The following is a 24948-nucleotide window of genomic DNA, read 5'->3' as shown; positions in this document are numbered from 1 at the left end:
TGCTGCTCTTCGGCGTCCGCACTTACTCCAGGTGTGCGCCTGCATAAGCACCTGCTCTCTTCTGCCCCTGCGTCTGGCCTAGCCTGGATGCTCGGCGCACACCTGAATGGAAGAACAAGTCTTGGTCAGGCTGGGTCCGTGTGTGCCTTGCACCTCCCCGACCTCGCGGGCGTCCTCCGGTGCTGCCTGCGCCCCGCGCCGAGCCGTCCCGCATGGCGCCCTCGGGTCCTCCTCCTCGCACGCAGGCCGATGGCTCCGAGCAGCCTCTGAGCTGGCGCCCTGAGTGTCCCCGCACCGGGGTGGGGGTGGGGGCTCTTCTCAGGACCGTGCGGCCCCTACCAGTGCTGCGCGGCATGACCCGGCTTTTCGTCGCGGGGCGTGTGACCACGTGCAAGGACGCCGCGGACCCGCATCCGTGCGGGGCCCCAGCACCTCCCCGTCGGCGCGACGCTGGGTTTGAGGCTCACGCGTGCCGCCGCCGCGTGGGGCGCTCCGCGGGCCTGTGCGCGTCCGCGAAGCGCACGTCGGGGCAGGCCGCCTGCCTGTTTGTTGCCTGAAAGTCGGGCTTTTCCAGCGACCCGCACCCCGACCGCGGGGCTTGACCTCCAGCGGCCGGACAGGCGCCGCCGCAGCTCGCCCGCGACCGGAGCCTCCCGCTTGCCGCTTCCACACTCCGACCTCGTGTACCGAGCCGTGGGCGCGGGCCCGCGGGGGCAAGTCGGCGCTCCGCGGCGGGGGGGGGTCCGCGGTGCCACCCGCGGGCGTCGGGCAGCTCCGTGTGCCGGGAGCGCCCCTCCCCGTCCCCGCCCCGCCCCCGCGCGCCACCCCGGCCGCCGCCCCGCCGCGACCTCGACCCGCGGCCAGCCCCCCGCAGCCCCGCGCCGGCCGCGCTCCGCCCCGGGTTTTCCAGGCCGCTGGGGCCGCGCCTGCGCCGTGCGCCGCGGAGGACGTGCGGGCTCCCGGGCGGCGTGCGTGCCCATTGGCCGGCCGCGGTAGCCCCACTGCTGCGCGCGCGCCCATTGGCCCGCGCGGCCGTCCGTCAGCGGCGCCCGCCGGCTCGCAGCGCGCCGCGCGTGTCCCGCCCCTCGCCGCCGCTCGTCGCTCGCCGGCCGGCGGCCTCGCGCGGCCCTCAGCTCCGTGGCGGCGGCGGCGGCGGCGGAAGGCGGCCCGGGCCCTCGCAGGCCCATGGCGGCGGCCGCGGCGCTCCCGGGCGCGGGCGGGCCTCCCGCGGGCGGCGGGGCCGGGGGCGGCGGGGGCGCGGGCGGCGGGTCGCCGCCGGGCGGCTGGGCCGTGGCGCGCCTCGAGGGCCGCGAGTTCGAGTACCTGATGAAGAAGCGCTCGGTGACCATCGGGCGCAACTCGTCGCAGGGCTCGGTGGACGTGAGCATGGGCCACTCGAGCTTCATCTCGCGGCGCCACCTCGAGATCTTCACGCCCCCGGGCGGCGGCGGCCATGGCGGGGCGGCCCCGGAGCCGTCGGCGCAGCCCGGGCCCGACGCGGGCGGCGACTTCTACCTGCGCTGCCTCGGCAAGAACGGCGTGTTCGTGGACGGCGTGTTCCAGAGGCGCGGGGCGCCGCCGCTGCAGCTGCCGCGCGTGTGAGTGGGCCCGGGCCGCAGCGCCCCCGTGACCCCCGTGACCCCCCACGGCCCCGCGTGGGCCGGCGCGCCTTCCCGGGACCCCCGCCTCGTTGGCAGCCCCCCCGTGCGCGCCCCGGCCGCGACCCGAAACCTCCGTTTCCTTGACTCAGAATCCGAATCCCCCCCATGGCCGCCCGGAGACTTCCTTTCCGCGCTGAGGTGCCTGAGGAGATGTGCTCTGGGCCGCAGGGACTCCCCTGCCGCCGTGGGGGTAGCGGCCCCACACGTCGCAGACGCCTCCCGACACGCTCTAGAGTCTGCACCTAGAAATTTGGGGAAAACTGGGCACTTCCCAGCACGACTCTGCTCTTCAGGCCGTCGAGGAGCTGGGACCTGTTAGGAGGGGGCGCGGCCGTCAGGGGGGCTCCCCCGGGGCAGTCGGGTCGCGCGCGGCCCGGCCGTTCCGCTTGCGCCTCTGGTTCTGTGAAGTTGCCGTTTACTTTGTTTGCAAAAAAACAAAACGACCAAGGCTGCTGTCTAGGAAATGCTAATTACTCCTCAGGGGCTGCTTTCTAGATCGTTGCAAATGCGGCCTTTGTCCACAAACACGTTTTTAACCGCTTTCAGTTTCTGGGGATGCTGATAAGAGCTGTTGCTTTTCCTTAATTCCCTGATTTTCGTACGTGGCGGGGCTGTGCTCCGGTGCTCGGGCGGCCGGAAAGCTGCGCCCGCCGCTCCCAGGCCCACTGAGGCCTCGCCGGGCGGGTGGCAGGGCTGCGGGGTGTGCGCCGCAGCCGCTGTCCGACCCCACACTTGGTCGTTGACAGACAACTTGGTGTCGCGGCAAAGGATTTTGTGTCTTTGCTCTGAGGGTCTTGAAGTTCTTAGGGGAAGTTCTCTGATTGTCATGGGCCAGGCCTGTTCGTGTTGACACGCTAAGGACGCGAGGTTGGCTGTTGGCGACGAAGCAGAAATCAGACCCCCTTTGAGGGGTACGGTGAGCCCTGAAGAAGGGCTGAGCACGGGCAGAGCCGCTGGGAAGGTCCGGGGCTGCCAAGGCTTCCACGAGCCCTGCGCTTCTTAGGGACCCAGGGATTCTTTTTCACAGAAGGATTTTGACGTTGTTAGAGCGTGAAGTGCGTGGGTAACTGGTAGGACTTTGGAGCACCTCTCTTTCCTGCATGTCTGCTGTAGAGGGGTTAACAGATACAGGGGCATGAAAGAAACTGTGAAAAGACAGTTGGTACTAGTAAAACATAGTTAAGAGACGTTTTAAAAATCTCCTCCTTGAAACTAAAGTTGGTTTTACAAGTTCTAAGTTTATTTTTTTATTTTTATTTTTTTTTCAAGTTCTAAGTTTAAAAAGTCAAGTCGCCTAAGTTTAAAAGCTTGTGTGATTTAGAGGCGTTATGCAGATGTGTCCGCCGAATTGAAAATCCCCATACAAATTTTAAAAAGGCGCGATCCGTGGTTGGTCTCTGATTTGAATGACAGTGATTTCTAAGTCCAATTCCGATTTTAGAGAGAATTTGTATTTGTAGTTAGTATTTGTATTTGCTAGAAATTTACATGCAGAAAACTTGCAAAGTGCATAAGTAGTTTGGGCTTGAAGTACGGTTCATCGTTTTATTAAAATACCAAATGTACTAATTTAAGGGGAAGAGAAAGATGAGGATCATGATCTTGTGTGTTGGGTGTTGTATTTTAAACGGTTGGGGTAAGGTCTGAATACAAATGGTTTCTCCATGATGATTGGTGGGCCCAGCTGGAGTCCTCAAGTGTGTGAGCATGCACATGACTGCCAGGGAGTGTGGTTTCCAGAAAACAGGTGATTTCCACAAATCCTTGATTTTCAGCCAAGTATGTGGGGCTGTGTGTACAGATATGCAAACTTTTTCCTCTTCAGAAGTGTCTAACTCACTGGAGGGGCAGGTGTTACTAGTACTGGGCGGGCAGTTCTCTGGGGTGGACTCAGTCGAAGAACCCTGGGCCACCTGTGTGTGTGTGTGTGCGCGTGGGGGGTGCTCCTAGGAGTGAGCAGGCGGACGCGGCCTCAGGGGTGTCCCTGGCCAGTAGCCTAGTGCTGAAGAAGGTGGGATCGAGCCTGGAAGGAACCTGGGGCCTGCTTGTGGAGTGTGAGGTTTGCCTGGGCCTGGGCGGGGAGGATTTTCAGTGTGGTCAGTGACAAAATGAAGAATGTCTTTAAGGACAGGGTCCTTATTTTTCTAGGGTCTTGGTCTGGTGCCTGAGTGGGCAATAAAGTGTTTTAGGAAGATCTGCTGTACGGGAATGCCTGGCTGTGTTGTTGCTCTTGTTGTTGCCATGGAAGCAAACTAAGTATAATTCATAAATAAAAATAAGCAACTCTTTAACAGTTGTTCACATACTTTGAAATGTCAAGTGAGTTTGACATACTTTTGATCAGAAAGGCCCTAGACTATCTAATAAGCCAAACCAATAGAACACGTTGAATTTACTGTTGCTGCAAGCTGTTTAACACCTGAAACTGCATTTGTGTTTGTTTAGAAGAGTGACCTTGTTCCTGTGCTGGGTTAGCTGCCAATCACTCATGATACAGCCCTTCCTTCCTTCTTGTATGGCATGTTTTAACTTGCAGATTAAGTTTGGTAATGTCACATCTGAAGACTTTCTCATTAAATCAGAGATAGCATCCTCGAAGGTTGGGAACTGAAGAGAGGTGAGCAGAGAGTGGCTTCTGGAGCTTGCCAGGCGAAGACTCCAAGAAGAGAACTGAAGGGATTCACAGTGACGTGGTCCTGCTCAGAAATGGGCATGGGGCAGAACTGAGATTCCCAGAGAATACCAGTAACAGAGGGAAATAAGCAGAGTTCCAGGAGGGGAGATGGCCTCAGGAAAGGGCAGTGACTCAGATGTCACCAATGTCATGTTCCATGAGGAGCCATGGCCTTGACATTCAGGACCTCTTGGAGGATGAGGAATGAGGCTGGGTGTGGGGCTGGAGAATGAGGGGAAGTGAGAGTGTGAGAACTTTGTGAGGCAGGAGGCTGTTGTAAGGAGGATGGAAGTAAGAGTAGGCTTAGGAGGAGTGGAGACCCTGTGGGTCACCAGGGTGAAGTGGGTAAGGAACCCCTGAGAGACATGGCCGAGGCCTGGTTGGATGCAGAGTGGACACAGGCAAGGTGTGAAGGTCGACCGGGTTCCCGGTAGAAGATCCAGTGGGGGATGTCTTGTTTGAAGACCAGAGTAGACTGCTAGTGAGGCCTGTTGTGTTTTCTTGTTCCAGGGCTGCAGGGTTGGTTGAGATGCCTTCCTTTTATGACCTGAGACTGACGATCTTGTATGCAAAGCTGAGAAAGGGACCCAAGGTTGCTGGGCTCCGGGACCCAGGCCTAGGTGACAGGTCATGGCATATGCATAGTAGAGGGGCAGAGGTGCTTTGCACTTTGAAAAGTGCCCAGTGTACAAATGAATTGCTTTTAATGACCACTGTGAGCTTTTCTTTAAAAGCTATAATATGTTTTCATTTGCCAAATTGAGATACATTTTATCACTGATTTGTAGATATTGAGAACACAGGGCATCTATTTTAACATAATTGTCAGTTTACTAAGTTAAAAATAACCCAACAACCCGGTTAACTTCCACTTCACTTAGTCTGTAGTAATTCTTTCAGTGGTAAAACTTATTTTTTAAGATTTTATCCATTTATTCATGATAGACATAGAGAGAGAGAGAGAGAGAGAGAGGCAGAGACACAGGCAGAGGGAGAAGCAGGCTCCACGCCGGGAGTCCGACGTGGGAATCGATCCCGGGTCTCCAGGACTGCGCCCCGGGCCAAAGGCAGGCGTTATACCGCTGAGCCACCCAGGGATCCCCAACTCAGTTTATTTTAATGTTTAATGAGTGGTTTAAGATGGTTTAGATTTAAAATAATTTGAATTTATAACATCTTTTGAGAAACAAGCCTGTGTGGGAGGACTTGTAACCTGCGGTGGTCATATGTGTACTGACTGTATCAGACGGTGAGGAGGGGCTCTGGAGCTGGACACCCTGCGGCTAGATTCCAGCCCTGCCACTTAACCTGTTTGAATATTCTCTCCTGTGTAACCTGGGATAACAACTGTCTGACATTGCATGATACAACTAGCCCTGTGTCAGTGTCCCTGCTACATTAGGGGCTTGCATGTGTTTTGTCCATCACCTGTCCTGGTGTGAAGGAGCCCATGAGGACTTAATGTGCCAGAAAACGTGTCACGAGGGCAGCAGTGTTCCAACGGCCAGTGCTCTTTAGCTTGCCCGTAGCTCCATACACACGCACACATGCCTGCAGCAAATTGATCTAGGGCCTCTTGGAGTAAGTGAAGTTTGAAGTTCCTTTAGCTGGGAGAAGTTGGCCCCTTCCTCCTAGCACCTGAACACAAAGACAGGTGGTGGGATGTGGTTGGTGGTGTCCAGCAGGCTGGGCCAGGAGAGGTCCATTGGTGTGCCCTCCTCCTGAAGCCTCTGTTCTGGTTCTGTTCCATTCCAAAATGTAAGCATCACCACAAACTTTTCCTGATTCAGGGTTTTGAAAAGGAAACATGCCTCTGCCTTAGGTGCAAAGTCAGGGAAGGGAACTGGTTAAAAGTTATGTCCTGTTTGTGGTCTGATTCGAAGGATACTTGTTCATTAATGCCATTGGCCAAACCGTTGTTTTGGAAGTTAAGGATGGCTTCTCTCTCCATTTGAAGAATTTTGTGGTTTATAGTTCAGTTTTTAAAACTGCTTTACTTCTTGAAGTGTAAGGAACCACATACACTTTGGAAACTTGGGCTGTGGTTTCTTTCTGGGAGGCAGCATGGACCTGGAGCTGGACTCCTCTGCAGGCCGGTAGTGTCACTGGAGTGCTTTCCAGGCTGGCAGTGGTGCTCAGGACCCCTTAGTAGTGGTGGGTCATGGAGCCTCTTCTCAGGACTAGCAGGCCACCGGCCCTTTGTGCTGTCAGGCTAAGGAAAGGGAGAGATGTTCCCTCTTGATCATCTTGTGCTCAGGTTTTTTTCTGTTGGTCTTCCCTGGTGTGGGGACTGAGTCCCATCTGTGTTTGTGTCCCCTGGAAATGGCACAGAGCCATCATCGCTTGGTATAGATCCAAAATACGTGTACCCATTGAGTCCTGATTTAGGACGATACTGTTATGTCAACGTTCTCAAGTGCTGATCATCTGTCTAGTGATGGGATTCCAGTCACACGTGACCCCCCCCCCCCCATTACCAGTACTTATGTCTAGATCCAGAGTTGCAGAAGCTCAGCAAAGCTTCATGCATAATTGGTGGAAATATTCCAGAAGATGAGACTATTATAGTAACAACAGATTTTTCCATTGTGAAAATACAACTATTCTTGCTTTGCTGAGGAGAAAGGTGTTTTTTGTTTTGTTTTGTATTTTTGAAAATGAAGAGGGTTTCTAAAATAAGGAAACTTTTAATGAAAGCAAATTAACATCTTGGGTAGTATTCTTATCTGTTTAACATTTCTGCATAGCTCATGTTTTCTTTTATGTTTGGGTTTTGGAGGAGTTTACAATATCTTAAATAATGATGATATAGTAAGTCAGCTCCCACGCTTCCAGTCCCAGTTTTTGATGAAGATTTTTTGAATATGCTAATGAAACAATATACTAGGGCTTGTTTAAGGCACACATCACCATTTCTGTGATTTGAAGCAGTTTGAACACCACAAGGTAATAACTGCTGTCATCCCAGGAAGTGCTTATATGGGGAGATTAGGAAGCACTTTTTAGAAAGCCTTTCCTTGGGCACATGGGTGGCTCAGTTAGCTAAGTGTCTGACTCTTGATTTTGGTTGAGGTCATGATCTTGGGGTCATGAGATCTAGCCCCAGGTCAGGCTCTGTGGTCATCCTGGAGTTTGCTTGAGATTCTCTCTCTCCCTCTCCCTCTGTCCCTTCCCTTTTCTAATTCCATGCACACGCTAGTGCACTCTTAAAAAAAAAAAAACACACAAAAAAACAAAACAAAAAAACTGCCTTTCCTACGTCCATCAATTTCTAGAGTGTATGTTTGGTGCTCTGTTGAGAATTCCATAGGGATTTTAGACATTATTTGGCTTTTGCTGCAGTTTGTCTTTTGGGATAGAATGGGTGTGTGTCTTAACCAGTGAAAGATATTAGAGTACAACAGTGGTTCTTACCGGGATCCCCTTCCCTTCCTGGGACATTTGGCAATATCTGGAGACATATTAGGTTGGCACAACTGGGAGTGGGGTGCTGCTTCCGGCATCTAGTGGGCCAGGGCCGTTGCTAAACATAATGCACAGGATGGTCCCCCACACCAGATAATGATCCAGCCCCAGATGTCAGTAGTGGAGAGGGAGACCCTCCCCCGCCAAGCACAATCTTATGGCATTTGATAATAACAGTTGGTGCTATTGTGAGTGGATCTTAGTAATTTTTTTACATACGGTACCCTCTTAAAATCTTTAAGCTAACAAAACATTTGTTTCAAGTTCAGTGACAGGCACCTTTCTAAAAAGCCTGAGGTGGAGAGGCCTGATGTGGAATCACTCCCTTTGCAGTTTTGGAAGTACACTCAACAGAACATCTTCTATAAATTTAGGTTGTATGATTGGTCTTAGTATTTTAGGAAGTAGCCCAGTGTTCTCCCTCTTGGAATGTGTACTCTCAGGCATATCTTTTTGGCTTTAGTTAGATTGCTAAGATTATTGTAAAAACATTTACAGTTAATGTGGGGAAAGAGACTGAATTGTTCTGGTGGGGTGGTTCCTTTTTTTTTTGGTCTTGATTCCCCTGAAAAATGACTGATGATGTGAGGGAGTATGACATTAATGTCATTACAACCACATTACAAAAAACTGCTGTCAGATGTCATTTTCTCATGGTATTTTGTCATAATAATTGGCAGTTTGAAATTCATCTTTTGACTTTTACTTGAACAGATGGGATACAAAAAACCCTAAACAAGTAAGTTGGACACTTAATGTTTTTTCTGCTCTTTCAGTATATAGTAGCATTTTGAGTGTGTAGGTGATATTTTAACAATACTGCATTTTTGCCTGTGTCCTGTATTTTCACTCCAAACATTTTTGCCACTTAACTAATTAGCTGTAAGGCAATTTTGTTGTAAAAGATAAAATTGTGAGGGCAGCCCCGGTGGCTCAGCGGTTTAGCGCCGCCTTCAGCCCAGGGCCTGATCCTGGAGTCCCACGTTGGGCTCCCTGCAGGGAGCCTGCTTCTCCATCTGCCTGTGTCTCTGCCTCTCTCTCCTCTCTGGGTGTTCTCATGAATAAATAAATAAAATCTTAAAAAAAAAAAAAGATAAAATTGTGAAAAAATAAAAGAGAGATATTTATAAAAAGACTCCATGAAACATGAAAAATGAGTAACAAAATTAAAAAGACTTTATTGCTGAGAAGACTGAGGGTCTCTCAGTTCCTGGTGTCCAATAGGTGCTAGGTCAAGTCTTAGGTCCCCTCTCTCTGTTCTTTAGAGGGCAGTTTTCCCGGGTTTTCACTTAAGAACCAAATCACAGGTTACTTGTTATTTCCTTCTGTGTGTTTCTCTCCACAAAGGAAAGATTGAGGGTGAGCTAAAAATGAGTAACGCAGGCACCCATCAGTGTATGTTCATCAAACTACTGGATCGGTGTCATAGCACTGCTTGGGCAGGGGTGGTGAGAGTCTCCTCCCCATGTGATCAGGCTATTTAATCTCTCAGCCCAAGGATTCTCTTCTGTAAACATGGATATTACTGAATTGACCTCATGGGGTTGTGGTGTGGATTGCCTTTGCCTGATCTAGGAGAATTGGCTGAGTAAATATCAATATTTTTTTTAAAGAAAAATATTTAAATTTCTTGTCTCAAGTATTTTGGAGAGTTTAATCCATTTATGTTTAAAGTGATTACTGGTAGGAAAGTCTTCAGCTGTTCTGCTGTTCTTACAGTTTTGTTGTCCCTCATTTTTTTCCTAACAGTCTGATTTTGTGTTTAGTTGATGGATTTCTTTCTTTCTTTCTTTCTTTCTTTCTTTCTTTCTTTCCTTCTTTCTGTAGTAAACTGTTGTGATTCTCTTATTTATTTTTGTGTATATTTTAAAGATATTTTCTCTGTGGTTACCATGTGGATTATATTTAACATCCTAAATTTAAAGCCATCTATTTTTGAATTGGTACCAACCTCAAAAATTCTCCTGTATATTTCCTTCCTCCTCCCTTTTTTTTTTTTTTTTTAAGATTTATTTATTTATTTATCATAGAGAGAGAGAGAGGCAGAGACACAGGAGGAAGGAGAAGCAGGCTCCATGCCGGGAGCCCGACGTGGGACTCGATCCCGGGACTCCAGGATCACGCCCTGGGCCAAAGGCAGGCGCCAAACCGCTGAGCCACCCAGGGATCCCCCCTCCTCCCTTTTATGTTGTTGTCACAGATTACATCTTTATACATTGTGTGCCAAATAACATATTTATAATTTTTTATGCATTTGTATTTTGAATCCTGTAGAAAAAAGTGGAATTGCAAATCAAAATTACAATAATACTAACTTTTCTATATTCTCATGTATTTACCTTCACTGGAGATCTTTATTTCTTCTTCTTCTTTTTCTTCTTCTTCTTTTTTTTTTTTTTTTAACATTTTTATTTATTAGAGGAGGGTGTAGGGAGCACGAGTCAGGGGAGGGGCAGAGGGAGAAGCAGACTCTTCACTGAGCAGGGAGCTGATGCGGAACTCAAACCCAGGAGGAGGACTCTGAGATCATGACCTGAAGTGAAGACACATGCTTAATTAATTTAGCCCCCCAAGTGACCCTCTTCATGTGGTTTTGAGTAACTGTTTAGTGATCTTTTTTTTTTTTTTTTTTTAAGATTTATTTATTTATTTTATGATAGAGAGAGAGAGAGGCAGAGACACAGGAGGAGAAGCAGGTTCCATGCCGGGAGCCCGATGCGGAGCTCCATCCTGGGACTCCAGGATTGTGCCCTGGGCCAAAGGCAGGCGCCAAACCGCTGAGCCACCCAGGGATCCCCTGTTTAGTGATCTATAATTTTCATTTGAATGATTCCCTTTGGCCTTTCTTGTAGGGCAGGCCTAGTGTTAATTCCCTCAATTTATTGAGGAATGTCTTAATTTTTCTCATTTTTGAAGAACGGATTTACCAGATATAATTCTCAGTAGAGAGCTTTAATTTTTAAATTTATTTTATTTTTATCACTTTAAGTGTCATCCCACTGTCTTCTGGCCTTCATGGTTTTGGATGAGAAGTTAGCCATTAACCTTATTGAGAGTCCTTGTATGTGACAGTTTATTTTGCTCTTGCTGCTCAAGAGTCTCTCTGTCTTTTGATGGTTAATTATAATGTCTTGATGTGGGTCCTTTGAGTTTGTACTATTTGGAGTTTATGGAGTTTCTTGGATTTGTAGGTTTATGTCTTTGATTAGATTTAAGATGTTTTTGGCCATTATTTTTTCAAATATTCCTTCTGCTGCTTTTTCTTTTCTTCTTTGGGACTTCCATATAGTGTATGTTGGTCTACTTACTGATGTCCCATGAGCCCTTGAAAGCTCCTTTCAGTCTTCTTTTATTAAAGTTATAGTACTTTTCAACTTCAGAATTATTGTTTTGTCCCTTCTTATAATTTCTGCCTTTTTATTGATATTCCTGTTTTGTTCCTTTGTAATTTTTCTGATTTCCTTTAGTTCTTTGCATTTTTGTTTAGTTATTTGAGCATATAATATGGTTTTTTGTTTGTTTTTTATGTTTTTTGGGGGGAGAAAGATAACATGGTTGTTTTTTTTAAACACTTTTATTTTACTTTAGAGTAATCTCTACACCCAACATGGGGCTCTAATTTAGAACCCTTAGATCAGGAGTCACATGTTCCACCAACTGATTAAGCTGGGTACCTGTGACATGGTTGTTCTAAAGTCTTTGTCTAGGGATGCCTGAGTGGCTCAGCGGTTGGGTGTCTTCAGCTCAGGGTGTGATCCTGGATCCAGGATCAAGTATAGGACTCCTTTGCGGGGAGCCTGCTTCTCCCTCTGCCTGTGTCTCTGCCTCTCTTTCTGTGTGTCTCATGAATAAATAAATAAATCTTTATTTTATTATTGTTTTTTATAAAGATTTTATTTATGTATTCATGAGAGACACAGAGAGAGAGAGAGAGAGAGAGAGAGAGAGACAGAGAGACAGAGACACGGGCAGAGGGAGAAGCAGCTCCATGCAGAGAGCCCTATGTGGGACTCGATCCCGGGACTCCAGGATTATGACCTGGGCCGAAGGCAGGTGCTAAACCTCTGAGCCACCCAGGGATCCCATAAATAAATCTTTAAAAAAAATAATAAAGTCTGTTTAGCAAGGCTTGTGTCTCACCTTCTTCAGAGATGATTTCTTTCTTTCTTTCTTTTTTTTTTTTAAGATTTTATTTGAGAGCAAGACAGTGAGTGAGAGAAAGCACAAGCTGGGGGAGAGTCCCAATGTAGGACTTGATCCCAGGACCCTGGAATCATGACCTGAGCGGAAGGCAGATGCTTCACCCACTGAGGCACCCAGGTGCTCCATAGCGATGGTTTCTGTTCATTTATTTTGTTCTTTTGACTAAGTCATGCTTTCTTGTTCTTTGTGTGCCTTATGATTTGTTTCTTGTTCTTTGTGTGCCTTTGAAAACATTTGGCTATTACGATATAGTAACTCTAGAAATCAGATTTGATTTATCCAAACTATTAATGCAAATATTTTATTCCTTGACAGCGTAGTCCCTGAAGTCTTGTTTCATATCTTGTGTTTAGCTGGTGTTTCGACAGAGATTTCCTGAACATCGGCAGCTCTCCTGTCTCCCATTCTTTTAAATTGGCTCTTTGCCTGGCCCCTCCTTCAGCTCTTGATCAGGCTTGCACTATGCCTAGGATTCAGCCCAAGGTGGAAACCCAGAGTCTTCTCAGGTCTTGTGTAAGCATGCATCTTGCCCTTGACATGTGTGGGGTATTCTGAACTTCTTAATATGACCTGTTACTTTTTTTAAAAAGATTTTTATTTATTCATGACACACACACACACACACACACACACAGAGAGAGAGAGAGAGAGAGAGAGAGGCACAGACACAGGCAGAGGGAGAAAAGCAGGCTCCAGCAGGGACTCATTCTTGGGTCTCCAGGATCACACCCTAGGCTGAAGGCAGGGCTAAACCACTGAGCCACCCGTGCTGCCCAACCTGTTACTTTTGAGTGGCCTAATTTCCCAGAGAAACTCCCCAGCTTTTACCTTAGGTAATGTATGTTTGGACTGTAATCTTTTGCCACAGGTTCTGAGGGCTGTTACTCAACTTGCAGTGTTTTCAAGCTTTTTCAGCCTGAATTAAATGAAATACCACGGGAGTGCCTGTGTCACTCCTTAAGGTAGCTTGTGACAGGTTAGAATAGATATGCACAATAAATGTGAACCCCAGAACCAGGAAAACAGCCCCATACTGGCAAACCAGGCTGCCACCACTGTGAGACTGTGTTTGCTTAAGACCGTTTGTGCTTCAACACCAAGGCCTGCTGCTGCCCTGCCAGAGAGGGTAGGCAGGAGCAGGAGAATCTAAAACCTGCCTGCCATTCCGTGGTGCCTTTCTCCTGATGCAGCACTTGGTGATTGCAGACTTCTGACTGCCTTGCAGAGTTTTCACACATTGGTTCTGACAGTTGCTGCTTGTTTTCCTCTGTGTTTGTGTGTGTGTGTGTGTGTGTGTGTGTGTGTGTGTGTGTGTGTGTGAATGAGAACTTGGAGGTTCTTACCTGTTTTGCTGGTGTCACTTCTGATGGTCAGTTTTGTTTTTTTTTTTTTTAGATTTTATGTATGTATGTATGTATTCATTCATTCATTCATTCATTCATTCATTCATTCATGAGACAGAGAGAGAGAGGCAGAGACACAGAGGGAGAAGCAGGCTCCATCCAGGGAGCCCGACGTGGAACTCAATCCCAGGTCTCCAGGATCATGGCCTGGGCTGAAGGTGGTGCTAAACCACTGACCCACCCGGGCTGCCCTGGTCAGTTCTTTTGAGTGAAAGTTTTAGTCCTTTTAATTTTCATTTTTCTCATTTTGCACTGAGTGTGAAATAGTAGCAGTTCTTTTTCTTGGATTTAGTGATGTGACAACATTTGAGTAAAATTAAATTTATTATCTCACTTTTAAAAAATGAAATAGAAGTATGGAAAAATTTCTAGGGACACCTGGGTGGCTCAGCGGTTGAGCGCCTGCCTTTGGCCCAGGGCGTAATCCCAGAGTCCCGGGATTGAGTCCCTCATCGGGCTCCCTGCATGGAGGCTGGTTCTCTCTCAGCCTGTGTCTCTGCCTCTCTTTGTGTGTCTCACGAATAAATAAATAAAATCTTTAAAAAAAAAATTTCTAAATTACCTTGAGTGCAAAATTACATGAAAATCAGACTGTCATTTGTAATAAGTCTGTCTTGGCTATTAGTAATTTGTTAGGATCTGTACTTTGAATTAGGAAATAGGAAATTCTTCAGTGGTCTTTTTTATTTTTATTTTTATTTATTTATGATAGTCACACAGAGAGAGAGAGAGGCAGATACACAGGCAGAGGGAGAAGCAGGCTCCATGCACCGGAAGCCGGACGTGGGACTCGATCCCGGATCCCCAGGATCGCGCCCTGGGCCAAAGGCAGGTGCTAAACCGCTGCGCCACCCAGGGATCCCTGTTCTTCAGTGGTCTTACAGCTGTCGATATGTTTTTATTTTCTTTAAAATCGCCCTCCTCTAAAGCCAAGACCATAAAAGTGATTTTTGTTAAAGAAATGTTTCCTGGGATTCCTGAGTGGCTTAGTCAGTTAAGTGTCTGCCTTCTACTCAGGTCTTGATCATGGGGTCCTGGGATTGAGCCCCACATCACCTTGCATTGGGCTCCCTGCTCAGCAGGGAGTTTGCTTGTCCTTCTCCCTCTGCCCTTCCCCTGCTCGCGTTTGTTTACTTTCTCTCTCAAATAAAAAAAAAAAAAAAAGAAAGAAAGAAATGTTTCCTAATATCTGCAATCCTAGCCCTAGGAGGGACATTTTGTATTAAGGTAAAGGAAGAAATAATTTTGCTTTTAAGTTGCTGCAATGTTTAAATTTTTTTTTTAAAGATTTTATTTATTCATGAGAGACACACACACAGAGGCAGACACAGGCAGAGGGAGAAACAGGCTCCCTACAAGGAGCCTCATGTGGGACTGGATCCTGGGTCTCCAGGATCATGCCCTGAGCTGAAGGCAGACACTCAACCACTGAGCCACCCAGGGATTCCCAATGTTTTAAAATGTTACCGTGTAGATAGCATGCCTGTAGGGAGGGTGGACTTCTTACCTATGGATGATAATGAAGATGGGATAGCAGCTGCCTGTGAGGACCCACTGGCTTTCCCAGTGCCTGCTCTCAGGTGCTCCATGAATTCTATTGAATTGATTCTTTTAAAGATTTTTATCTATCTATCTATCTATCTATCTATCTATCTATCTATCTATCTTAGAGCACACATACAAGCATGAGTGGGAGGAGGGGGGAGGAGCAGAGGCTGAAGGACAGAGAATCTCAAGCAGACTCCAGGCTGAGCGTGGAGGTTGACGTGGGGCTTGATCCCATGACCCTGAGACCATGACCTGAGCTGAAGTCAAGAGTCGGCCACTCAAGTGACAGAGCCATCCAGGTGCCCCTCTGTTGGATTGATTCTTGCCCCTATTTTAGGAGAGTTGAGGATTAGAGGGTATTACTCCAAAGGTGCATAGCTTAGAAATGCTAGATTCAAACCCACATCTAACTTTTTTCCCAATGTTCTTAATCACCAAGCTTTATTCAAAGCCAAAAAACAGCTATAAATTAGAACATGGGGAAATCTGTAAGACAAACTAAAATAGATTTTTAGATTGCTCTGATTTATCTAATCTTTTTTTGGCATTTAGTTTATGTAAATTACACTGTGCTCAAAAAATACTAACATAGCCATTAAAATATATTTATCTACATAGAAAGAAGTTCCCATATTTAGCCGGAAAAGTTGAAGAACAGTATGTGTGGTGGAATTGTATGTAAGAGTTTGTGTGTGATATACTCCATGCATACCTAGATTTAAAACACCATTAAGGGATGCCTGGGTGGCTCAGTTGGTTAGGCGTCTCCTTTTGCTCAGGTCATGGTCCCAGAGTCCTGGGGTAGAACACCACACCGTCTCCCTGCTCTGCGGGAAGTCTGCTTCTCCATCTCCCTCTGCCCTCCCATTTCCCCCTTTCATGTGCGTGTATGCACGCACTCTCTCTCAAATAAATAGATACAATCTTAAAAAAAAAAAAAAAAAAACACTGTTAAGATGACAAGAATATGTGTGTCCAAATGGGCATCTGTTATCTTTCTTTTTTTAAGATTTTATTCATTTTAGAAAGACCGAGATAGTGAGAGGGGGTACAAGAATGGAGGACAGGGAGAAGCAGGCTCCCCACTGAGCAGGGAGCCCAATTCGGGGCTCGATCCCAGGACCCTGAGATCATGATCTGTGCCGGAGGTAAGAGGCTTCACCGTTAGAGCCAGCCAGGCACCCACTTTTTTTTTTTTAAGAATTGTTGTAAGGAGCATATATTTGTTTAATAAGGGAAGGTTACATCTCAAAGTTGACTGCTACGATTGAGACTACTCTGTTCTTTTAGGCGTACTAGTTACTTATATCCTACTGCGAGTACACCATATTCCACTCAGCGTCTAGACCCAGTGTCATTGCTTTACAACTGAGAAACTTCCTGTGTATGTCATATAATATGTGAAGATACCAGTGGATGTTTTATTTTGTATTATGCTTTTGACATGGAAGAGTATTAGTCTTGTCCTGAAATGTCGTGTCTTTTCTAGAGTAGGTTATGTCTACATATTGTGGTAACTGTGCCCATCAGTAGATAACATCACTTTTTCAGCTCTCAGGAATATTTTTATTTTTTTATTTTTTATTTTTTTAAATTTTTGTTATTTTATTTATTTATGATAGTCACAGAAAGAGAGAGAGAGAGGCAGAGACACAGGCAGAGGGAGAAGCAGGCTCCATGCACCGGGAGCCGGACGTGGGATTCGATCCCGGGTCTCCAGGATCGCGCCCTGGGCCAAAGGCAGGCGCCAAACCGCTGCGCCACCCAGGGATCCCCTCAGGAATATTTTTAAAATAATCAGCAGTTTTCAAAAATTTGAGGTTTGCCCTCCTCTAAAGGAGGACTTGGAAATAATATAGAATCGGTTGCTGGTGTATATGTTGTATGGCATGTGTTGAGGTTTCTGTGTTGTTTGAATTGCCATCATAGGGCAGTGTAATAGCAATTGTAGTCCTTTCTGGCTTTCTGATTAGCAAAGAAAATCATGAAACGTAAGTGGCTGAGTTATTGGGTTTGTGCAAGTTTTTATCTATGAACACAGGCAAAGAATGCTTTTCTTTTTCAATTTTGAAAAAATGAGGGGTTGCTTCTAATTATGTGCCAGACCATCCTGTCTTTTGTTGGCATCCATGCTTTGACGGTTCACAGTCACTCTTCTCCTATCCTGTAGTAATGTGTCTTTTTTTGGATGTCTGGGCACCTGTCCTTGCTCTGATTGGAGAGGGCCCAGGGGTCTTTGGATGGCAATTGAGGCAGCTCAGGGGCTGAAGGGCACCTCCTTTGTTTAGATGTACATACTTTAAACTCTAGTATAAACGTCGTTTCTGTCTGGTCTCAGCTTTCCTCTCTCCTTCCTGATGAGCCCACAGCTAGAATCTATGAGGACACTCTGCCTTGTCTTTTTGACTGGAGCGCCTAGTGGTGGAGCTCCTTCATGCAGGGCTATGATGCAGAGGCCAAGGAGACATGACCCTGCCTTGGCAGAAGGCAGAAAGGTTGGTGTAGTCACTGTGGGGCTCAGGGAGAGGCGGGGGCAGGGAGGCTGGGGTCAACTGGCCTAGACACAGTCTAGAAAGCTGTGTACGTCGACTGATGGGTGGGGGTCCTGAGGCTGGCTAACACCTTGCCCGTCTGGGAGTTTGTCCTTTGCCATCCAGGGACCTGGAAGGGTGATCCCATGACCACATAAGGGACTTGCTTGTTCCTGAGGAGAAGGGGGCTGGAAATCGATGGCAGAGCCAGGCCTGGGTCTGGCTGGTGACCAGACACAGAAGCTAGCAAAGGTTTGTTCAGGAGGCAAGTCTGCAGAACCTTGCGCCGACCACAGGAGAGAGATCTCTTGGGAATGTAGAAGGACGACCCAGTGCTTATAACTCAGTTCCTGGCATCCCCCACAAAGGCTGAGCATTGCTGTCCCTCACACAAACAGGTCCTGTTTCTGCAGCACATTCTTGCCTTCAGATCAGGTTTTGCAACCAAACAACACCAAAACGAGGCTTTGGGGATTTCAGAATTGTAGGTGAGTGATTGTAAATCCATAGAGTGTATTTATCTCTTGTTCTAAAAATGCAAACCCATGGTGGCTCCTGTCTTCGTGGTTTCTGATGGCCTGCAGAGCCTTAGCCCTCACCTCTGCATTCCAGGCAGCAGGATGGTCACTTCCCCAAATCCCAAGTATTTCTGTGCATTTTCTTGCCTTGTGCCAGGACTTATGGCCATACCTGGCTGCAAGGGAGTATGGAAGCAGCCATCTCTAGGTGTTCTTTGGGAGGAGCAGGGATACCATGTTGGGCAGCTCGCAGAGGTGAAGGAAGTGTGGGTACAAGGCCTACTTCTGGACTCCTGTTGATGGTTCTTGTTGGTGTTGTTGATGAAGTCTGAACACACAGGAGGCAGAGCAAGTGCTAAGCCCTACTGAAGAGTAACATGGAGTCCCCTGGGTGGCTTCTATGCTTTTTGGCATTCATATTCTTTTTTTTATTTTATTTTAGATTTTTATCTATTCATGAGAGACAGAGAGAGGGAGAGAGAGGCAGAGACAGAGGCAGAGGGAGAAGCAGGCTCCCCATAAAGAGCGTGATGCGGAACTTGATCCTGGATCCTGGGATCACACCCTGAGCTGAAAGCAGACTGCTAAGCCACCCAGGCGTCCCTAGCATTAATATTCTAATCCCATAGTGTTTTGTTTTTGTTTTTTTTTTTTCTGGATTTGCCCTTTATTTATTTTTTTTTTACTGCACCTCCTTCATTCTGTGTAGTTCTTGTTTTGAGCTCCCTTTGACCTGTAGAGTGCTAGAATCCAAGCTGGTGAAGCAGAAGCTCCACCATGGAGATGTATGAAATGAGGTGGTCTCAGGTGGTTCTCAAGGCCTATGATGTCTCTTCCCCTCTGTGGTATTTCTCAGTGTGGTATCCTTAGTCTCTTTCTGCAGATGTGAATTTACTCCTGGCTGGAGGGAGAGGAAACGAGGGGGAGGGGAAGGACCTAGGCTTGTGCTCCCAGAAAGTCACCTGTTTCACAATGTGAGAAGTGGAAGCACAGGGGTTGGTTCTGCATGGGCCATGAGCCACAGTGGGCAGGGTGCCGAGACCAGCAGCTAATCAGGACCGTGTGGGTGTGGAGGAGCACTAGGTCCTTGTCACAGGGCAGTATGTGTCCCCTGATGTCCTGGGAGGAAACCCACACCCCATAGCCATGCTAACCAATGGGAAGTGATTGGATTTCATTTGGACATGTTAAATTGGAAGTGATGGGAAATCCTCCAGGGTTATATTAAGGCATAGATTATTTTGTTTTTTTTTTTCAAAAAAATGTTTAATAAAGATTTTATTTATTCATGAGAGACACACAGAGAGAGGCAGAGACACAGGCAGAGGGAGAAGCAGGCTCCTGCAGGGAACTTGATGTGGGACTCAGTCCCAGGACCCTGGGATCACAACCTGAGCCAAAGGCAGACCCTCATCTGCTGAGCTAGCCACCTAGGTGTCCTGGCTTTTTCAATATATATATATTTTTTTAAGGTTTTATTTATTCATGAGACAGAGAGAGAGAGAGAGAGAGGCAGAGACACAGGCAGAGGGAGAAGCAGGCTCCCTGCAGGGAGCCCAACGTGGGACTCTATCCCGGGTCCCCAGGATCAGGCCCCGGGCTGAAGGCGGCACTAAACCACTGAGCCACCCGGGCTGCCCAGCTTTTTCAATTTTTTTATTTTTATTTTTTCAACTTTTTCAATTTTGACATCAGCTGAAAGCACAGCGTTTTGCAGGTAAACCCAGTAAGGAGCAGATAGGATGTGCTGTCAGACTTGTGGGGTTTGTGGTCAAAGTCTATTCTTTTCTTTTCTCTTTTCTTTTCTTTTCTTTTTTTCTTTTCTTTTCTTTTCTTCTTTCCTTTCCTTTCCTTTCCTTTCTTTTCCTTTCCTTTCCTTTCCTTTTTCTTTTTTCTCTTCTCTTCTCTTCTCTTCTCTTTTCTTTCTTTTTCTTTTTCTTTTTCTTTTTCTTTTTCTTTTTCTTTTTCTTTTTCTTTTTCTTTTTCTTTTTCTTTTTTCCTCTCCTCTCCTTCTCTTCTCTTCTCTTCTCTTCTCTTCTCTTCTCTTCTCTTCTCTTCTCTTCTCTTCTCTTCTCTTCTCTTTTCTTTCTTTCTTCTTTCTTTTTTTTCACATAGAGAGACAGAGACACAGGCAGAGGGAGAAGCAGGCTCCCTGCAGGGAGCCCGAGCGGGACTCGATCCCAGGTCTCCAGGATCACACCCTGGGCTGAAGGCAGATGCTTATGCTGAGCCACCCAGGAATCCCAGAAAGCACCCTTTAGGAAAAAGAATTTAAATCTTAACAGTAAGTTGCACAAGGTTTTTTAAGTTGGAGTGCATCAGGCTAATTGGCAGTTGATTGAGGGCTAATCCCCAATCTACTGATTGGGACTGTGGGCTAGAGTTTTGGGCACCCACTTAGAGTTAGTTCCAAAAAATTTAGATACTTGTTGAAACAAATTGGTATGATGCTGGTAGTTTTTTTTTTTTTTTTTTTTTAAGATTTATTTATTTATTTATGAGAGAGAGAGAGAGAGAGAGGCAGAGACACAGGAGGAGGGAGAAGCAGGTTCCATGCTGGGAGCCCAACACGGGACTCGATCCCGGCACCCCAGGATCACACCCTGGGCCAAAGGCAGGCGCTAAACCGCTGAGCCACCCAGGGATCCCCATGATGCTGGTAGTTTTTTTAGAAATGTTCAAGTAAAGTTTATTTTCAGATATTAAAAAGTTTTAAGTAATATGAAATAATGCTTGTGATAGAACATTTGGAACTGTAAAAATGGATTAGAAAAATTGGCAATAATCCCACCATCCAGAGTAGCCATTGTTAAAATACACGCATTACCCTATGAATAGGTTTGAATTTTTTATTTTGTATTCATTTTGTTTTTATTTTTTGCGTTTTTTTTTTTTTAATTTTTTTTTTTATTTATTTATGATAGTCACAGAGAGAGAAAGAGAGAGGCAGAGACATAGGCAGACGGAGAAGCAGGCTCCATGCACCGGGAGCCCGATGTGGGATTCAATCCCAGGTCTCCAGGATCGCGCCCTGGGCCAAAGGCAGGCGCCAAACTGCTGCGCCACCCGGGGATCCCCTGCATTTGTTTTTAAATGGTAGCTTTAAATCCTATTATAGGTAGGATTTTTATTTCCTTTTTTAACTCAACATGACTTTTTTCTATGGTATTCTTTTTTTTTTAATTTTTAAAAATTTTTATTTAAATCCAATTAAGTAATATGTATTTTTGGTTTCAGAGGTAGAGGTCAGTGATTCATCAGTTGTACATAACACCCAGTTCTCATCATATCATGTGCCCTCCTAAATATCCATCACCCGGTTTCCCCATCCTTCCATCCTCCTCCCCTTCTGCAACCCCCAGTTTGTTTCCTATGATCAAGAGTCTCTTATGGTTTGTCTTCTTCTCTGATTTCATCTTTATTTTTTCCTCTCTTCCCCTATGCTCCTCTGTTTTGTTTCTTAAATTCCACATGAGTGAGATCATATGATAATTGTCTTTCTCTGATTGATTTGTTTCACTTAGCATACCCTTTAGTTCCATCCATGGCATTGCAAATGGCAAGATTTCATTTTTTGGCGGCTGAGTAGTATTCCGTTTTGTATATATACCACATCTTCATTATCCATTCATCGTCATATGGTGTTAACTCTTTAAACATTCGTTGTAATTGGCTGCAAGAGCTTCTCTTTGGCACACTGTGATTTACTTTACAGTCCCCTATTCAGCATTTAGATGAACTATTTTGCTATCATAAACAATATTGCAATTGAATTTTAAAGTACTAGATTCTTCATAGTGGTGTTCCTGTGTTGAATGTATATTTCCATTTTAAATGTTCCCTGCTTTCTTTTTATTAAAAATATTAGACAGTACCATTAAGTTCATTTTGCAAAAGGGAAGATCACCCTGAGTCTGTCATTCCCACACTCCTCTTCATTCTCCTGGAATCCTTTTTAGTCTGTTCTCTGCTTGTGGATACAGTGCATGGGATGGGGGAGGGTGCAGGCTGCTCTGGACTGCTGGCTGCATGGGGGCTCCTCTGTGGATCATGTGGGGGCACAAAATGAAAGCACAAAGTGTTCTGCCACCTTTTGTTTTTTAAGATTTTATTTATTTAAGAGAGAGAGAAAGCACAAGTGGGTGGGGGGGAGGCAGAGCGAGAGGGAGAAGCAGGCTCCTGCTGAGCAGAGGAGCCCGACGCAGGACTTGAGCCCAGGACCCCGGGATCATGACCTGAGCCGAAGGCAGACGCTTTACCCACTGAGCCCCCCAGGCGCCCCTGTACCGTGTTTTATATGGAATAGAAACCCCACCAAACTTAGGATATTTCTTCCAGCTAGGCCATCCTGAGCCAGGCTCCGCCATGGACACAGTTGATGGGCTTCCAGTCCAACAGTCAAGATGAGTCTTTAGAGTCTTCGTATTTTCTATTTCTTGGTTTATTTTCTGGTGGAGAGAGAAAACACTTGGGAATTTGTTTAAACTAGGAGGTGATGAGATTTCTTTTTGAAGTGGAAAACTTGATGTGGAGGTAGGAGGGAGAAATGGAGGAGGATTGAGGCTTTTACAGTTATGAAGCTGACTTTTAGATCAGATATTATATTTAAATTAGGCTTATTTGAAATTATGGTATTTTAAATTTGCATCTACAGATTGAACAAGTTATTGGATTTGAATTGAAATGCTAAATTTTATTTGAAAAGATTTTATTTTTTAATCTTTTTAATTTTTTTTAAAAGATTTTATTTATTTATTCTTGAGAGACACAGAGAGAGGCAGAGACATAGGCAGAGGGAGAAGCAGGCTCCTCGCAGGGAGCCCGATGTTGGACTTGATCCCAAGAGTCCTGGGATCGAGTCTGGGCCAAAAGCAGGCGCTAAACTGCTGAGCCACCCAGGGATTCCCAGTCTTTTAAATTTTTAAGTAATCTCTACACTCAGCGTGGGGCTTAAACCCAAAACCCTGAGATCAAGAGTTGCATGTTCTGATGGAGCCAGCCAGGTGCCCCTAAATGCTAAATTTTATTTTATTTTATTATTATTTTTTAAATATTTTATTTATTCATGAGAGACACACACAGAGAGAGAGGCAGAGACACAGGCAGAGGGAGAAGCAGGCCCCATGCAGGAAGCCTGATGCGGGATGCGATCCCAGGGCTCCAGGATCAGGCCCTGGACTGAAGGTGGCACTAAACCCCTGAGCCACCCGGGAAAAATAATTTTGATACAACATTTGTATTTAGTCCACGCTCCATGTACATTGTTCTCATTTACCCCAGTACTGCCTCTCCTGGTCCCGAGTTCCACACAGACTGCCGCCATGTCCCTTAATCCTTGGGGCTCCTTGGACCTCTTAATCAGCTTTTATTTGTTTCTCATGACATTGAGGGTTTTGAGGGATAAAGGGGTGGTTTTTGTAGGCTCTGCTTCCATTTGGGTTTGTGTGAGGTTTCTGTGATCTCTTGATGGCAGTGTGGCCTGTGCGGGTCCTTCTCCGGGCCTCAAGTCCCCAGGGAACATGTTGTTAATCTGGCTGGCTGGTCAGGGAGCTGCCCTTCCACCATGTGATTTCATGTCCCCCTGCAGCTGCTCAGCTCTCCCAGCCTCTCTTAGCCAGGCCAGCTGCCATCGTCTGGAGATGTGGTTGCCATGAGTTATGCTTGCCTGTCCCATGGGTGCAGAAGATTCACAGCACCCTGAATAGGCTAGAGGCACACCGTGTTGGTCCTTAACAAATTTTTTGTATGAATAGCCCACCACAATATTACTGATTTGGTAGGGCCTGGGTCACATGCCTGGGCTCTAAGGCCAGCAAGCTGTGGGACAGAACATCTGTACCCTTCTGCTTCTGATGTAGGAGGTGGGCCCTGGCACTACTTATTCTAGGGTATTCCCTCAAATAGGAAAGATGTTTGGATGGTGGGTAACCCAGGTGACAGGTGTTTACCATACGGAAGCATGAGTGAAGACTCTCTAGAACCTGCTCAGAAACACTAACCGTGGCACACAGCAGGGATGGCTGAATCTTGGGCCATGCCCAACGAAATAATGTTATCTAGTTCATCGTAAAATACAGAACTGAAAGCTATTCCCTTTTGGAATGGAAAATCTGAAATGGTTTTGAGAATTGGAAGTAAGAGATTTCAGTTTGATGGTTTTAACTTTTGTGTCTTCTCCCCATTCCTTCCCTTTGTTCATGTTTTTCTGTTGTAGGTATGTATCCCTCTGCAGCTAATTGAATTGAAGCCTTCCCGCCCTCTCCAGCTGGTCCATACCAGGGGAGTGTGGTTATTCCCTTGAGTTCTATGCCTCGCCCCCTGGGGTGTGTTCTCTCTCTCTCTATCTCTCTATCTCTCTCTTTTTTTTTTTTTTTTTTTTTTTTTTAAGATTTTATGTATCATGAGAGACAGAGAGAGAGGGGCAGAGATACAGGCAGAGGGAGAAGTGGGCTTCATATGGGGAGCCTGACATGGGACTCGATCCCAGGTCTCCAGGATCACACCCTGGGCTGAAGACAGCACTAAACCGCTGAGCCATCCGGGCTGCCCTCCCTGGGGTGTGTTCTCTAGGCCCAGAGCCGTCCCGGGGACCTGCACTGACTCTACCCTCTCCTCCCTCCTGTGTGCCCAGCAGTGCTGTGAGGGCTGCCTCCTCTCAATCGGCATAATCTTTCCTTGTCTGTCTCTTCATGGCACCATGGCAGGGAGGGAATCCACATATGCACAAATAATTATCAAGTTGGCACTTCATTCTGTCGTGTATTCTCTCATTGTTTATGTCACTGACAAGAGTGACAGCACAAGGCACATACCAGTAGGTGAGCCATGAGTGGCTTCCCTGGCACTGGGCACCTGGGCTTGCTGAGTGGAAAAGCATGTTATTTGTTCAAACTGTGTTGGCCAGAGTACAGCAGCCCCTTGGGATCTTCTGAGGCAGTGGGTGCA

At 46.6% G+C, this 24948-nt stretch overlaps 1 protein-coding gene across 1 annotated transcript in view; it reads left to right on the top strand.

Annotated features, from left to right (window-relative positions):
• Positions 1-1170: 1170 nt before the first annotated feature.
• The window catches only part of FOXK2 (forkhead box K2), a 71877-nt gene continuing 48099 nt past the window's right edge, over positions 1171-24948 (top strand). The window contains exon 1 of the mRNA XM_025999410.2: positions 1171-1598. Coding sequence (XP_025855195.2) covers positions 1186-1598 — 413 coding nt within the window. The 5' untranslated portion in view covers positions 1171-1185. The remainder of the gene's footprint in view (positions 1599-24948) is intronic.

Source organism: Vulpes vulpes, chromosome 2 (genome assembly GCF_048418805.1).
Source record: "Vulpes vulpes isolate BD-2025 chromosome 2, VulVul3, whole genome shotgun sequence".
Taxonomy (NCBI): domain Eukaryota; kingdom Metazoa; phylum Chordata; class Mammalia; order Carnivora; family Canidae; genus Vulpes; species Vulpes vulpes.
The sequence above is the reverse complement of the archived record's forward strand: the minus strand, read 5'-3'. Positions and strand labels throughout refer to the sequence as shown.